This window comes from Eptesicus fuscus, chromosome 7 (genome assembly GCF_027574615.1).
Source record: "Eptesicus fuscus isolate TK198812 chromosome 7, DD_ASM_mEF_20220401, whole genome shotgun sequence".
In the NCBI taxonomy this organism is placed as follows: Eukaryota; Metazoa; Chordata; class Mammalia; order Chiroptera; family Vespertilionidae; genus Eptesicus; species Eptesicus fuscus.
Window position 1 is genome coordinate 3,836,714 of NC_072479.1, and position 17,578 is coordinate 3,854,291.

A 17,578-nucleotide genomic window follows, 5' to 3' on the forward strand; every position below is an offset into this window, starting at 1 on the left:
GAAGCTTAGCCAATGTGCAGTAAGAAAAGGTGTTTCCTCTATAGTTCACACCAATCAATGGCTGGGCCCTGCCCAGGCCTAAAGCCTCTGGCTGAAGTTTTAGGCCTGGGCAGGCCCCTCCAGGTCCCTCTGATCACCGGCTTAGCCCCTGCCCAGTCCTGCCCAGACCGAAAGCCTCTTGGGCAGGAGCGGACCCCCAGCTCCCTGCGATCAATCGCAGGGGGTCTACTCCTGCCCAGGCCAAAAGCAGACCCCCAGCTCCCTGCCCAAGCAATCGATCGCAGGGGGTCTGCTCTGGCACCCAGCTCCCTATGATTGATTGCAGGGGGTCTGCTCGTGCACCAGGCCGATCGATCACAGGGGGTCCACTCCTGCACCAGGCCGAAGCAACCCCCAGCTCCCTGCGATCGATTGCAGGGGGTCCACCGGAGGCTTTCGGCCTGGGGTCGGAGCGGACACCCAGCTTCCTGCGATCAATCGGAGGGGTCCGCTCATGCACCAAGCCGATCGATCGTAGGGGGTCCACTCCTGCACCAGTCCGAAGCAACCCCCAGCTCCCTTCGATCGATTGCAGGGGGTCTGCCGGAGGCTTTCGGCCTGGGGCCAGAGCGGACCCCAGCTCCCTGCAATCTGTCGCAGGGGGTCCGCTCAGGGGCCTATGTATGCAAATTAACCGCCATCGTGGTTGGGTTAATTTGCATACTCGCCCTGATTGGCTGGTGGGCGTGGCTTGTGTGAGGCGAAGGTGCGGTCAATTTGCATATTGCTCTTTTATTAGGTAGGATTGTTATATAATATATATGCTTAGATTATAAGCATATATACTTAATATGTTCAGGATAACGATACTTTTTATCATCCAAACCAGAATACTTTTCAAAGTGAAAAAGGGAATGCTTGCTCTTACTAGTTGAACCAGAATAATCACATAAAACTAGAAATGTCTGGGCAAACTAGGAAGCAAGGCTGCCCTAAATATGCTGCATTTTCTTAGAAACTAAGAGATTCTTTTGAGATTGGATTAAATTGGTGTATGTAAGTTTTTTTCTTCAAAGAAATTAGTCATTGCTCTATTCACCATTTTATTATTATAAACAGATTTTAACTGTAGTGTGAAAATGAGATTGAGAATTCAAAAAATACAAATATAAAATCTCATTCATTTACTTATAGGATATTTTCTCAGTATTTGCATGGCAAGCAAACTGATCCATACATTCAGAGTAATTAATTTGAAATGAAATTTTAAAGAAGATAAAGATACTTCTGGCCCTGACCAGGTAGCTCAATTGTTTAGAGCATCATGATAGCCAAGGTTGTGGGTTTGATCTCTGGTCTGGGCACATACAAGAAGCAACCAATAAATGTATAAATAAGTGGAACAACAAATAGATATTTCTCTTTCCAAAATCCATTTTAAAAAGAGAGAAAGGGATATTCTGTCAAAGTGAAATAGTTGGAACTTACTATAGAAATTAATGGTGGAGGAGAAGAGATTATTAATTACAAGTTTGCATATTAATATCAAAAGCATGTAGGCCTTAGAACTTTAGGCCTTAGTTAAGACATTAGACCTCCAACATTTATTATGGGTCTAAAATCATTTAAACTGTCTGAGCCTCAGTTTCCAGCTCTATAGCTACCTCCAGTTTTTGCAAAGGTTGAAATAATGTATATACAGCACCTAGCACAGGTATCTGGCCCATAGTAGGTATATAACATATTAGTTCCCTTTTCCTTCTTCTTTTGTTTCTCCATTCCCTCTCTTCCTAATCTGTTAGCTAGAAAAATAAGTCTATGCTAAATCACTTAATCATTTTTTCCCCTTAGATCTAAACTGCAGAGATAGAAAGCAGAAAACTTGAGAGATGACAGGTAATTTTTTTGTCCTGGCCACATACCTGTCCTAATGCTACCTTATGGCTCTTGATTAACATATGTTAAAAATGTTTCAGGCTGGCCTCTGAAGCTTTTTTCTTTTGCCTAATTGTTTTCATTGGCAGTTGGAGTACAGATTCTTGGGTCTAGAGAAACATTTAATGAGGGGGTGGGCATATTTTTCTTTTGAAGATAGAGTTGTTTTTTTCAGAGTGCTGAGATCTTATGATTTGGCCTCATATGTTTAGGAGAAGGAATACTAATTTGCTGCTTATTAATTATTATTTTTAAAATTTTTATTAATTTCTGAGAGGAAGGAAGAGGGAGAGATAGAAATGTCAATGATGAGAAAGAATCATTGATCAGCTTCCTCTTGTATGCCCCCTCCCTCTGCCCCCCACCAGAGACCGAGTCCTCAACCTGGGCACATGCTCTGACCAGGAATTGAACTGTGACTTCCTGGTTCATAGGTCGATGAACGCCACTCAGTCACACTAGCCAGGCTAATTTAGTATTCTTAATTGAGCATTAAACTATTTACTAAATTGTTTGCTCTTCTTTTCAGTATTGGCTCAAATCAACCTTTTCCTATCAAACCACTTAGTGAATCAAAAAATCGATTGCTGGACAGTGAATCTCAATGGATAGAGAATGGATCTGAAGAAGGTACTGTTGGATCAGGTAATACTTGTCATCTGAAAAAATCACTTCATCTAGTTAAAATAAACTCACCAGATTGAATTAATGTATAAAAATCTTAAAATACTAAAATATATGAAACTTTTAAATAACACATCTCACACACACACAGACACACACGGGGTCTTAGTGTTTATTGGTAGATTTTATGGAGAAGGGGGTTCAGTGAGGAAATGTAGTGGCTGCTGCTGTGTCTTGTTCTGTTCACAGATAGGTTGTTGTTGGGTTTTTGTTACCCAGCCATGTATTTCTTTAACTCAGGCATAGAAACTTCATTTGGCATAATTCTGAATAAATCTTAAACAAGGTGAGTTTTGGTCAAGATGGCAGCATAGGTAAATGCGGTACTCAGAATCTCCCACAACCACATCAAAATTACAATTAAAATACAAAACAATCATTCAGAGCGCCTGAAATCTAGCTGAACAGAAGTCCTACAACTAGGGATATATTAGATGAAGCCACATCAAGACTGGTAGGAAAGGTGGGGTTGTGGAATGGGGTGGTCGGCTGGTCCCTTACTCACGGATGGCGGTTAAAAGTTGGAAGAGATATCTCAGCTTCAGAGGTCCCCCCTAAGGAGTGATGGTCCCAGCCCCACATCAAAACCCCCAGCCCAGGGTTCCAGTGCCACGAGGAGCAGTCCCCATAACTTTCCTATCTGTTAAAGCCAGCAGAAGCCATAACCGGTTTGGCTCAGTGGATAGAGCGTCAGCCTGTGGACTGAAGGGTCCCAGGTTCGATTCCGGTCAAGGGCAGGTGCCTTGGTTGCAGGCACATCCCCAGTAGGGGGTGTGCAGGAGGCAGCTGATGGATGTTTCTCTCTCATCAATGTTTCTAGCTCTCTCTCCCTCTCCCTTCCTCTCTGTAAAAAATCAATAAAATATATTTAAAAAAAAAAAAAGATAAAGCCAGCAGGAATTGTGGCTTAGTGAGGCTCCTGGTATCCAGGTGTTCCTCTAAAAGGATTTAGTCAGACTCACTTTCTCTGAGGCCCAGTGTTGGAGCAGCAACTCAAAAGATGCCATATGGGGACATACAGGGAGGGACTGAATTGTCTGACTGCAGGGTAAGTTTTAGCGGCGCAACTTTCTCCCAGACAGAAGTGCCAGCAGAGGTCATTGTTCGTTTTCTAAGCCCTCCTCCCACAAACCTCCAGGTGGACACCGTATCTGAGTCCCATCAACACTAGCTAACACTGTTGGCCTCACCCTGGTGATTTGCTGAGACCCCCAATTCCACCTTCCCATTTGCAGGCCCACCCAAGCCCTTTCCAGTGGCTTTTCCATATTCTGGCTTATGCTTTGGACATTTCTAAAATCTCTCAAACAAGCAGCAGCTGGCCTCTGTTTACCTCATACTTCTTGTTAAGTAGCTCCAGGCCTGGTACTAGTGATAGCTAGCCTTGGTTTGCAGTTTGGCCTCTCCTCTAGACACCTCCAAATAAGCACAAGTAGCAGTCAACTACAGATTGTTCTGTAGTTCATGCTGGGTGGCCCTTGGCAAGGCACAGGCGGTGGCTGACCTTGCACCTCTTGGGAGGCCCCAGAGCTAGTGCACTCAGTGGACAGCACCAGACCACCCCAGATTTCATCCCAACCACCTCTACAAGCGACACACTCAAGGGCTAGAGGTAGCAGGCACCAAAGCCCCACTGAAGCAAGTCCTGCTCTACAGGATTGGCCCCTGCACAACAGCTTCTCCACTGTAGTCAAAACATGTCCTCTCAGCTGGTCTTTGCAGCTGATTGGCCTAAGGGTCAATCCCTACCAGTGATTTGCCAAAAACAATCAAGACTCAATTACAACAGGACAGTGCACAGAGCCCACAGAGTGCATTTGGAGTGCCCAGCTCAAGTGACTGGGGAGGCTGCTCCGCTGGGCCCTATAGGACACCTACTACATGAGGCCACTCTACGAAGTCCAGAGACATAGCAGCTCTACAAAAAACATAGAAACAAACACAGGGGAGCAGCCAAAATGAGGAGACAAACATGTTCCAAATGAAAGAACAGGAAAAATCTCCCGAAAAAAAACTAAATGAAATGAAGGCAGTCTACCAGGTAAGAGTTCAAAACAATGATTTTAAGTGTGCTCAAGGAATTTAGCAAGAACTTCAGTAGCATGAAAAGGGACATGGAAATTATAAAAAAGGAACCAGTCAGAAATGAATACAATAACTGAAATGAAGAAAAAATTACAGGGAATCAACAGTTCAGTAGATGAAGCAGAGGATCAGATCATCAATTTGGAAGATAAGGAAGCAGAAAATATGCATTTAGAACTGCAAAAAGGAAGAAGAACCCAAAAATAAGATAGTGTAAGGACCCTCGGGGTCAACTTCAAGCGTACCAACAGTTCATCATGGTGGTGCCAGAAGAAGAGAGAGAGCAAGGAATTAAAAATTTGTTTGAAAAAGTAATGATGGAAAACTTTTCTAACCTGAAGGAAATAGACATACAAGTCCAGGAAGCACAGAAAGTCCCAAACAAGATAAACCCAAAGGGGCCCACACAAAGACATTATAATTAAAATGCCAAAGATTAAAGACAGAGAATTCTAAAAGCAGCAAGAGACAATCTGTTAGTTATCTACAAGGGAACTCCCTTATTACTGTAATCTGATTTCTCAACAGAAACTTTGCAGGCCAGAAGAGATTGGCACAAAATATTCAAAGTGATGAAAAGCAAGGATCTACAACTAAGATTACTCGACCCAGCAAAGCTGTCATTTAGAATAGAACAGATAAAGAGCTTCCCAGACAAGTACAATCTAAAGGAGTTCATTACCACCAAAGCAGTATTACAAGAAACAAAGAGTCTTCTTTAAGAAGAAGAAGGAAGAAAAAAAAACAAACATCAAAAATATAAAAAATAAAATGGCAGTAAATACATATCTGTCAACAATTACTTTAAAATGTAAATGGAGCCAAAACCGGTTTGGCTCTGTGGATAGAGCATCGGTCTGTGGACTGAAAGGTCCCAGGTTCGATTCCGGTCAAGGGCATATACATTGGTTGCGGGCACATCCCCAGTAGGGGACGTGCAGGAGGCAGCTGGTCGATGTTTCTCTCTCATCGATGTTTCTAGCTTTCTATCCCTCTCCCTTCCTCTCTGTAAAAAATCAATAAAATATATAAAAATATATATATAAAATGTAAATGGACCCTAGCCAGTTTGGCTCAGTGGCTAGAGCTTTGGCCTGTGGGCTCAAGGGTCCTGGGTTCAATTCTGGTTAAGGGCACATGCCCGGGTTGCAGGCTTTATCCCCAGGAGGGGAAGTGCAGGAGGTAGCCAATCAGTGATTCTCATCACTGATGTTTCTATCTCTCTCTCCCTCTCCCTTCCTCTCTGAAATCAATAAAAATATTTTTTTTAAAAAATGCAAATGGAATAGCCCAGCCCGAGTAGCTCAGTGGTTGAACATTGGCCTATGAACCAGAAGGTCATGATTCAATTCTCAGTCAAGGCACATGCCCAGGCTCAATATAGGCTCAATACCCAGTAGGGGGCGTACAGGAGGCAGCAGATCAATGATTCTCTCTCTGATCATTGATGTTTCTATTTCTCTCGCTTCCTTTCTGGTATCAATAAAAAATATATTTTAAAAATGCAGTGGATTAAATGCTCCAATCAAAAGATACACAGTGACTGAATGGATAATAAAATAAGACCCTTACTTATGCTGTCTGCAAGAGACTCACTTCAGATCATAAGGCACACACAGTCTGAAAGTAAAGGTATGAAAAAATATATTTCATGACAATGGAAACAAAACAAAATAAAGAAGCTATGGGCCCTAGCCGGTTTGGCTCAGTGGATAGAGCATTGGCCTGTGGACTGAAAGTTCCCAGGTTCGATTCCGGTCAAGGTCACATGCCCAGGTTACAGGCTCGATCCCCAGTAGGGAGCATGTAGGAGGCAGCTGATCAGTGATTCTCTCTGATTATTGATGTTTCTCTTTCTCCCTCTCCCTTCCTCTCTGAAGTCAATAAAAACATATTTAAAAATAAATAATTAAAAAGCATAAAACTAGACTTTCAGCTCTTAGCACTGCTTCTGGGTTATACAAGAAGACAAATGATTGGCACTATATACCTATTTAGTGCTTATATAAGAGTTGCTTTTACTTGAATCATCAATTTTGCTATTTAGCCAGCAACTCAATTCATTTTTTTATCAGATCATATATAATTATGTGCTTACAGGGATAAATAACCTTGTTACAGTGGCAATAGACAAAAAAGGTGACTTGCCCACTATTGAAGAAATTGGATCCAGACAAGAGTGACTAACACTAAAGGCTGTGACTAACACTAAACGCTGAAAAAATGTTATTTACTTTGTAAAAGAGCAGTTTACTCTGTAGGCAAGTACATGGATGAGCTATTCTTGACTGTGTGTCCAGAAACGGGAGCCACAGAAGACAGTCCAGGTGGATCAGCAGTCTGAGCAGTGAGGGTAATTGCTAACTAAAGTTGAACTGCAGGGATGTAGTGAAGTCTCTCCTGACACTAAAGTTAAGGATACAGCTGCTTCAGTCATTCAGGAGCTGAGCTCAGTGCTTAGTAGCATCTTGTGAAGGTGTTCAATTTTTAACAAACTTAAAGTGTTTTAGTTACGTACTGCTCCATAATGAATGCCCACAAATCTAGCAGCTTCAGACAACACACATTCATTACCATAGTTCCTGTTGTCATGAGCTCATTTTTTAAAAAGCGTCATCTGCAGTCTTAAGGAAGCCTTTGCTTCCTTGCAGGCATTTGCCATGAGCAATGAGCATTCAGTTCAGTACCAAGGACCTAGAGCCTGAGACCCAGACAGAATCAGAACACAGGCACTCTGGCAGGCTCACGGAAGGTGGCGCAGGCTGGGCTCGGAAGATGAGCAGCAGGAGCACTTGTCGGTGCCACCGAGAACGGGCACAGCAGCTGGGCCTCAGTCCTGGCTTTATTTCTTCTTGCTGTAGGCAGACTAGTAGCTGCTGTCTGTGATGATTGGGAATCCCCAGCTGAAGTTCCTAGAACTATTGCTGTGAGTCTTCCCTACATCCTTTCAACAGTCTTAGAAAGGTGTGGATAAGATGACTCTTCAGATTATGTCCAAGTTAACAGTAAGGGAGAACCCTGAGAGTCTGCCTGTTTTAAAATGCTTTCTTGATGCTTCAGAGGAAGAGAGTCAGTGATATCCTTTATTTACCGCTTACAAAAATCATTATTACAGTATAGCAGTATTAAAATATTTATTTCCTATCTTGTTATATTAGTAGTAGCTTTATATCTTAGCCCACAGAACCGTTTAATAAATCTTGTTTTCAGAAATATAAAATCAAGTTTTAACCAATAACTCAATTATTTCTGGTTTTATAGGTTTATAAAAACATGGACTGATATTTTCAGTATTATTTGCAAGAAAATTATCAATGGGATGAAATAATTGAAGTATAACAGAAGATATATTTTTTCAAAAAAAGGAAGCCTTTGTACAGATCCCTGGATCCACAGAAGCACTACTGCAGAGCAGGAAGATGCCTTAATCTTAAGTCCAGCATTGACTTACAGCTGCCAAAGTGACTTGATTTTACTTTGCAAATAACTCTTATTGTTATGAAATGCTATAATATGTCAGACCATATGTTAACATGGCATATGTATCTTTTTTTGATACCTAAGTTACATTATCAGAGTTATTTCTTGGTGTCTATGTGAATTTTCACTCCAGAAATGGAGGCTAAAAAATTCTCTTAAGTGAAGTACATCTAGGGCAGCATGGTGGCTGACACTGAATAATAATATCCAAATTACTGTTGCTTGTACTATGTAGGGAAAAGGAAATAACTGCTTTTTAAAGATTGGGTGTTTGATCATTTATAAATACTGTTTTATACTTTTCAACATTTTTAATAAAGATTTTTTATTGTTGGCTATACAGTAACTCACAGAAGGATTAAAATATCTAAATATAATGATTTACAACATGAAGCACATTTGTATAATTAATTGAAGGCTTAGTTCTAAGCATTAATACAACAATGTTGTATAGTGTTGTGCCCAAGGCTTAAAGGAAACTTGGTAGTATAAAAAATATTTTTGTTTCTCTCTGATTTACAATTACTTTTTTTTTTTCCTGTGGATCCGGGATCCACAGGACCTTTATTTACAAGTGAGCTGACGTGAACGTCCCTCATGTGTTGCCAAACGTTTAAATATACACATACATACATATGCACACTCCGCACCTAAGTGCCTCTTGGGAGGAGGCAGGGAGCACAGGAGCGGGGCGGGGCGGGGCCGTGCGGTGCAGGGAGACCGTCCTGAGCTAAGGGGCCAGGCTGCTCACACTCGTCAGGAACGGCAGCAGGGAGAGGGAATGATGAAAGAGATGGGGACATCTGAACAGCCAGACATCAGGGACAGGGGAGGGATCTTTACAATTACTTTTTAAAAAATTTTTATTAGTATACATGCAGGAAAACACAAAGGAACTCAGGAATATTGGACAAAGGCAGGCCCATAACCCTGGCCCTGACCAGGAATCAAACCGTGACCTCCTGGTTTGTAGGTTGACACTCAACCACTGATCCACACCAGTCAGGCAACCTGAGTAGTCATTTAAAACTTCCATTCTCTGAAAGGTGGATTCCACTCTTAAATCCAAAATACCAAATCTGACTGAACAGCAACATCTTTCTACCTAGACACATACCCTCTTTTCCTTTTGAAATCCAGTCTAAGAGGCAAGAAATGTTGCATCTATACATATAAAACCCTAAGCGACCAGTTGACTGTTTGAGCGGTTGCTATGACACCCACTGACCACCAGGGGGGCAGATGCTCAATGCAGGAGCTGCCCGCTAGTGGTCAGTGCGCTCCCACAGTGGGAGTGCCGCTCAGCTGATGGAGCCAGACTCATGGCAGGTGCAGTGGGGCCCCGATGAGCAGGAGCAGCACAGCCCCTGGCCCAGGTCGGGCTCCTCCCTGGCCGCCTGCTGTTTTGCGCACTACTACATCCCTCGGGATGTCAGGCTGCGGGTTCAGCACAAAACCAGCAGTCTGGCATCCCCCAAGGGGTCCTGGATTGCAAGCGGGCGCAGGCCAGGCTGAGGGACCCCTCCGCCTCTAGTTAATTATAAAGAAAAATTCAATATCTTACAAAGGAGAAACAATGTAAAAATGTCAGTCCTTATTTATATTGTTCAGTCAAATACTATACACACACAAACCAAAATAATTGGATAGAGATAAATTTTTTTAAATATATTTTTATTGATTTTAGAAAGGGAGAAAGTGATAGAAACATCAGTGATGAGAGAGAATCATTGATTGGCTGCCTCCTGCACCCCACACTGGGAATGGAGCCCACAACCCAGGCATGTGCCCTGACCAAGAATCAAACTGTGACCTAGTTCATAGGTTGACGCTCAACCACTGAGCCACGCCAGCAGAGCTAAATGTTAACCAGCATCTATAATTATCTAGGTTTATAGTTTTCTTTTTTAAAAAATATATTTTATTGATTTTTCACAGAGAGGAAGAGAGAGGGATAGAGAGTTAGAAACATCGATGAGAGAGAAACATCGATTAGCTGCCTCTTGCACACCCCCTACTGGGGATGTGCCCGCAACAAAGGTACATGCTCTTGACCAGAATCGAACCCGGGACCCTTCAGTCCACAGGCCGACGCTCTATCCACTGAGCCAAACCGGTTTCGGCTAGGTTTATAGTTTTCTTATCTGTAACATAGGATTGAGAAGAGGGGGTGTTGCCAATGACTTGGACTGGATGACCTCTAACATTCTTTGATTTCTGATTTTGCAAAATCACCTTACTTTTCATTCATCCAACAAATACTTCTGGAGTACCTTCTATACGTCAAACAGTATACTAGGGATAGCTCTATACTTTCCTAATGTCATATACATTTTATTTTTTTTCCATATAAGCTTTATAGTAAACTATTCCAGGTTTATAATTTCTAGGATTTGCCTAATTCCATTGACTAATAGTAATATTAGATTTTAAAAGGAAGTTTCCACTTTGAACTGAAGGAATATGGTAGCTTTAAAAATATAATATGGATTCTTCCACTTTTATTTCAACTCTGTAGTCTTGATAATCTTGATGATTCGCTCTCATCGATGTTTCTAGCTCTCTATTTCTCTTCCTCTCTGTAAAAAATCAATAAAATATATTTAAAATAAAAATTAAAAAAATAAAAAACTTTTAAGTATGAGAGTTAAATGAGTGATACCAGTTACCAACCAAAATCACCATTTTGGCAATTTGCATATAGTAAAGAAATAGTCAATGTTTTAAACATAATACTTTCAGAAATGATCTGGCACTGTTTATGAGTATTTCTACATCTAGATCAGGATTGCATGCACCTGATTAACAAGTGAGGAAACAATTTACCCCCTTAGTGTATTCAGGCACTTTTGTGGTGGTGTAATCTTTCTTTTAAGTTCTGTTATTCAATATCATCTTTAATAGTGTAGTAAACACCTTTTCAGAAATTTTCAGTTAAAGCCTTTTAATTACCTTTGGTTTAATTCATGGCCAACATTTTACCACATTCTGAATAATATTTGGCTGAGTTTATTCATACACATTCACTACTCTTCAGCAAGGGCCTACTGGTGTAGTGTGGGAATCAGGGACCAGCTGCCTCTCTGGTATTTCAACTGGTGTTGGTTAGTGCTGTCACTCTTTGGGGAGAAAGGTCAAAATGAAGCCTTGTGAAAATTTATTAGTACTGTCTTTGATCCTTCAAACACTTGAACAAATGTGATGACATTTAAGGATATTAAGTTGAATTTCAGGTATTGCCATTGCCATTAAAAAAAAAAAGTAGACAAGAGACTTGATTTTACCTGGTACAAACTTACATTCAGTCCCTGCGGTATCTGACCAGTATCACTTTGCCAAACCAAAGAGCAGCTGCAGTAGAGTAGTTATTAAACAGGGACACGTTTACAGAGTTTAGTTTCATCTTTACATATGGGTGATTTTAAAAATATATATTTTATTGATTTTTTTTACAGAGAGGAAGGGAGAGGGATAGAGAGTTAGAAACATCGATGATAGAGAAACATCGATCAGCTGCCCCCTGCACACTCCCCGCTGGGCATGCACCCGCAACCAAGGCACATGCCCCTGACCGGAACTGAACACGGGACCTCTGAGTCCACAGGCCAACACTCCATCCACTGAGCCAAACTGGCCAGGGCCATATGGGTGATTTTAAAAATCTTTTTACATATTTAATGGTTCTGATTCAATGTGTCATAAGTTAATTTGACTAAGATTAGTTTAAATCAAATATGCAATGTTTATTTGAATTTTATTTCTATTAGAATACAGATTTTTACTTTGTTTACCGAGTATTTAATTTCAAGATTATCAGACATGTCAGATTTCCATTCAGTAAACTTTAAAGCAAAAAATGTATATTAAGGGCTTGGTGTTAGGATTTGCATATTTGGGGCACAAATAGTGACAAATATGTTTAGCTTATGTTTTGTTCTAGGAATAGTGCTGTTATCAATGGAAAATACTTTTAATCTGTTATTAAGAAATTAAATTATATTTTTGCATTTCAGCCAACATAAAGACCAGATGTAATAATATGTAAGATACAGGTAATAATAAGTCATTAGGGGTTTCATATAATTATTACTATATTTTATAATTTAAATTTAAAGTGCAATATAGATTCAGAAAGGTCCATATTTTTCTAACAAGTTCACTTTGTATTATTTTGTTGGTTTGCATAAGGAAGCAAGGATTTGTATTTATATTAAAAGCTTGAGAAAGCTATGTCAAGTTTATTATATTTGTACATGATTGCAGATGAGTCTATGCCCATTTAAAAGAAAAGATGGACACTATTTTAAAGTGATCTTTCATGTTTTTATTTAAACAGATTTGAAATACAGTTCCCTTTGGTTGTCTTTACCTACTGAGTCCCATAAGTCTTGTATTTGTTTTTCATAAATATAACCCTGGACCATGACTTAATGTTAATTTCTTGCTTTGTCTTTTGGATAGCCTAACTACATTAACATGAAGGCTGAACGTTTTAAACTTTTTTCAAAAATCATAACTTACTTTATTAAATAAAGTTCTGTATTTGAACAGTTTGTTGTTGTTATAAAGTGGTGTTTGCCAAATGAAAGAATAACTATTATTTTGGTCATAAATCTGGTAAAATAATGTTTAGTTAAAGAAATTTGGCTAATAATTTGGAGTAACTATATCTAAGACATTTAATATTTGAATGTAACAATATTGTAGTTTACCTAGACCAGAGGTATAGATTGCTTTATTCAAAAAGTTTTTAACTTCGTTTTTACTGAACATAATTTTCAATTCAGAAGTAACTTTTGGATCATAAGTACTTGTGAAACACTTAGAAGTTTTTGAATTGTGGTTTTCAAAATGCTGAATAATAAATTTTATTTTATGTAGAATTCTTTTGTGGCATATGTGTTCCAATTTTCCTCCAAAAGGACAGGTTAATAGTTGAGGCTGCTGAAGGAAGCAAGAAGAATCTGAGACAGGAGTAAAACCTCTGTATCAGATGGGTTTTATTCCCAGTCAAGGGCATATACCTGGATTGCAGGTTCCATCCCAGCCCGGGTCGGGGTCTGTGCAGGAGACAACAAATCAATGTTTCTTTCTCATGTTGATGTTTTTCTCTCTCCCCTCCATCCATCCCTTCCACTCTCTTTAAAAATCAATGGAAGCCCTGGCTGGTTTGGCTCAGTGAATAGAGCAATGGCCTGTGGACTGAAGGGTCCCGGGTTCAATTCCAGTCAAGGGCACATGCCTGGGTTAAATACTTGATCCCTAGGAGGAGGCCTGAAGGAGGCAGCCGATCAATGATTCTCTCTCATCATTGATGTTTCTATCTCTCTTTCCTTCTCCCTTTCTGAAATCAATAAGAATATATTTAAAAAATAAAAAAATAAAAAGCAATGGAAAAAGTATCCTCGGGTGAGGATTAATGAAAATTTAAAAATAGGATTGATTGGTTACAGCATGGATAAAGATGCTCAGCTTCATTATTTTGCCTAAGATAGGCAATCACCAGTGTTGCTGAGGATATGAGCAAAGAAGTATTTTTGGTGGGGGGTATAAAATGGCTTAACTGTAAAAAAAAAAAAAAAGTAATATGACAATATGTGTCCAAGTTTCACAACATAATCTACTGATAACCCCACTTTTAAAAATTCATATAGAGATGTGTATAATGTGTGAGATAATAGAAAATATATGTATTGGTCCCTGCCCCCAGTTCCTGGCACAGCTCCTAAAACCCTTGTAATTTTCTAAGAGCACTAGAAGCTTCTTTTGTTCCAATGAAGTGACTGAGTGGACTCCTGGATGGGGACTGGTCATCAGAAAGACTAGAAAAAGCTTGGAATTTCCAGACCTATTCCTCATCCTCCAGAGAGGGAAGTGGGGCTGGAAATGAAGTCACTTGCCCATGCGAGGAAGCTTCCGTAAAATCCCAATCATAGAAGGTTTGGGGAACTTCCAGGCTGGCACCCTAACTCCATGGGGATTAAATCTGTGCTTGGGACCCTCCCAGACCTCACTCTATGCATCTCTTCATCTGGCAGTTCATCTGTGTCCTTTATCATATCCTTTAATAAACTGAAGTGTTTCCCCGAGTTCTGTGAGCTGCTGGAGCAAATTGATCCAAACTGGGGAGGGTGTTAGGGAAACTTTTTATTGTATCAAGATGAACAGCAGTTGTGGGTAATTTGGGGACTTAATATTTGCAAGGGGCAACTAAAGCAGGGTGGGGAACAGTTTTGTGGGACTGAGTCTATGTCCAGGTAGATAGTGTCAGAATTCTTTGCAAAGAATTGCTTGGTCTGGGGGGGAAAGGGGGGGGGAACCTCCATATTTGGTGATCTTAAGTGTTTCGTGTGTAGTAAAGGAGAAACACTGGAGAGAAACACAGAATTACGTTCTTCCCTACGTAGAAAGAAAAAAATCTTTCCTACACATGAGGCTAGTATTTGAGGTTTTTTAAAAGCAGTAAATATTGATGGACATTGGCACCTTGGCCAGTGTGGCTCAATGGTTGGAGCTTCAGCCCACATACAAAAGGACCTCGGGTTTGATTCCTGGTCAAGAGTACATACCTCGGTTGGGAGTTCACTCCCCACCCCCAGTAGGAACATGTGTGGGAGGCAACCAATTGATGTCTCTCATATCAGTTTTGCTCTCTCCCCCTCCCTCCCTCCTTCCACTCTGAAAAGCAATGTAAAAAAATATCCTTGGGGAGGATTAACAACAAAGGAAATTGGCCAAATTGTTACTGTGTTGATACAATGAAGCCACTTACAGATTCTATATTTTTATATTCATAACATTGGAAAGATCTTCGACATTAAGTGAGCCCTAGCCGGTTTGGCTCAGTGGTTATAGTGTTGGTCCCTCGGACTGAAGGGTTGAGGGTTCAATTCTTATCAAGGGCATGTCCTTGGTTGCAGGCTCCCTGGCCCCCATCAATGGATGTCTCTCTCACATTGATGTTTCTGTCTCTCCCCTTCCCTTCCTCTCTCTAAAAATCAATGTAAAAAATATTATTGGATGAGGATTAACAATAAAAAACAGGTGAAAAAAATGGCAGAAATCTATATACATAGTATGATCCCACTGAGTTTTAAAAGTTTATGGTCCATGTTGTGTACCTGTGTGGACTCATGTTTAGTTTGTTTCCGGGGGGGGGGGGGGGAGGGCAGAAGGCAGTGAAATATTTCTCTTCTGTGCATTTTGGAAAATTTCCTATTAAACACAGAAGGATTTCTGGATTATAAAGCAATCCAAATCCAAGTCACTGTCATTACTGGGAGAGTAATTTTGGAGTTCCTTAAATGTGTCCTCACAGGTAAAACTGTCCCAAATGATAGTGTTGGGGGACTCCTTCCATGCTGTCCTGCACCTGTCACGTGTCAGACAACCTCCAGATTCTTCACTCATGCAGGAAAATTTCAAGACAGAATCCAGGTAAGTTTATTAAAGCTTGAGCCAGAGAGGCAAAGGAAAGGCCCCCTGGAGGCAGGACCAGGGGTAAGTCTGCAACAGCTGCTGCTGCTGCCCATTGCCCCCCTGGGTCTCATCCAGAACCTTAGGACAGAAGATGCCAAGTATATGCCTGAAGAAAGGGGGCACTGGCATGCTCAGAGAGCACACACCAGTTCTTTGTCCTGAGGGTTTTATCTCTTTCTATGGGTGGGAATTTTAGGGGAGGCTCCAAGGCAGTATGTCAATAATATTCACTAGACTTCTGAATGTGTCCTTTGGTAACTGATATATTAAAATAAGAGTATAAGGAAGTTTGGGGTCATTTTCTGGTTAGTTTCACTTCTATCTTGGATTAGTCTGGCTCTAATTGTGTTTTTTTGTTATCTCCCTAAGGTGATTTAAGCCACCTGCTCTTAGTGTTGTGGCAGAATGCACGGGAGAAGGATCAGCCAGCACTCTGAGGGAGGAAAGTTTAACCTTTATTTCACAGATCTGCTAGTCCAGGGAATTCCGAATCCAAGAGGGGAGGCTCTGACCTATATATCTCCTCCTGTCGTGGGCCCCTGAGAGTCCCCGCAGCTCCGCCCAAGTCAGTCAGCGTGGGTAAGGAAGACTACAGTTTTAACCAGATACTGAACTAGGTTCAAAGCCCCCCATTTTCCTTTTCATTATCTTTGGTTAGGGAAAATAGAATCTCTGATCAGCAGTTCCAAGTTTGTTCAGCCATTTGTCTGTTTCTCCATTCCACTTACCTGGGAATTTGCCTAGTTTCTTACTAACCTGCCTCAATAGGATTACTGTATCTGGTGACACGTGTAAAGTGCTTGACTATTTTTATCCAGAAAAAGGTTATTTGAAAGAAAAGATCCACAACTGATTAACTGTACAATGTTAATTTTATCCCGATAAAGTTTTTTTTCCGATAAAGTTTTTAAAAACACACTTTCATGCAACAGTTCTGATAAAAACCGTTTTACTTCATTTAAATGTCCACAGTTGGTAGAAGAAAAAAATGACATTTCTAGGAATATATTTGACTGACAAAGCTTGTTTTCATTTACGTTTAGGCAACCCATTGGGTGTCACAGACTTCAAACGATTAGTTTGCAGTTTCATCGCAGGTTCACCCAAAATGCATCCCACATCACTGGAACCCTGGTGCAGAAACAAACATGGCATGGGAAAAAATGGAGCTTGGAGACCCGATGTTCTGAACGCTCTGCTCAGGACTCTGGTCCAAAGGCCGTTTTTTCAAATTGAACTTATTGGGGTGACGTTGGTTAATAAAATTATACAGGTTTCAGGTGTACAATACTACAATATATCTTCTGTACAGTGTATTGTGTTGACCGCGCCAAGTTTCCTGACCGGCCACATTCTCCTAATGCTTCCGGTTCCCGTAGGCGGCGGCGGTTAGGCCCACTTCTTGGTGACATTGAGGTGGCTGAGCTGGTCCACGAGCCGCCGGTGCTGCGGGAACTTGGCCTCCTTGGCCGCCTTGATGGCCTGGAAGGCGGCCGCCCGGCGGGCCGCGGCGTGCCCGAACTCCTGCGCGGCGCTAAGATAGGGAGAGCTCAGCCAGTAGTGGTTCTCCGCCTCCGTCTCCAGGCGGCGGACAGTGTTCTGCTTCGCCTGGAAGGACACGGCGCGCGGCCGCCGATGCTTCCCGATCCACTGCCGGCCAGGGATGCGATTGCGGCGCAGGAGCGCGGTCAGGAACATGGCGCCTGTGGCGAACAGAGACCGGGAACGGACTGGCCACGCGCCCGGCGCCAGGGGAGCCAGCTCTCCGGGGAAGGGATCGCCCACCCAGGGCCCCGAGTGGCCACGAAAGCCAGGGCACTCACCAGTCCAAAGCCTCGGGAGCCCGCGCCCCTCCGCACGCCTACGGACGCTCCGCCGGAAGTGCGTGAGCTCCGCCCGGGGTGGGCTTCCTCCGCGGGAGCTGGCTCCCGCGAGA

General features: G+C 41.7%; 2 protein-coding genes across 7 annotated transcripts in view; one reads left to right on the forward strand and one right to left on the reverse strand.

Moving 5' to 3' along the window:
* Nucleotides 1-16,940, forward strand: part of ZDHHC20 (zinc finger DHHC-type palmitoyltransferase 20) — an 87,445-nt gene extending 70,505 nt beyond the window's left edge. The window contains exons 12-14 of one of the 6 annotated variants that reach the window (XM_054718682.1): nucleotides 2,444-2,544; nucleotides 15,482-15,600; nucleotides 16,012-16,940. In XM_054718682.1, the coding sequence (XP_054574657.1) occupies nucleotides 2,444-2,544; nucleotides 15,482-15,600; nucleotides 16,012-16,020 (229 nt within the window). In that variant the 3' untranslated portion in view covers nucleotides 16,021-16,940. Of the gene's footprint in view, nucleotides 1-1,830; nucleotides 1,876-2,443; nucleotides 2,560-5,211; nucleotides 5,555-7,944; nucleotides 13,047-15,481; nucleotides 15,601-16,011 lie in introns of those variants that run through there. The other 5 variants (XM_028138357.2, XM_054718683.1, XM_028138358.2 and 2 more) reach the window with 5 other exon arrangements.
* On the reverse strand, nucleotides 16,575-17,558 carry MRPL57 (mitochondrial ribosomal protein L57). The gene is made up of 2 exons (XM_008161044.3): nucleotides 17,466-17,558; nucleotides 16,575-17,345 (listed from the first exon to the last, which is right to left on the reverse strand). Exon 2 carries the CDS (start codon nucleotides 17,338-17,340, stop codon nucleotides 17,032-17,034), a length of 309 nt encoding a protein of 102 aa, XP_008159266.2. The 5' UTR covers nucleotides 17,341-17,345; nucleotides 17,466-17,558; the 3' UTR covers nucleotides 16,575-17,031.
* Between the last annotated feature and the right edge of the window lie 20 nt (nucleotides 17,559-17,578).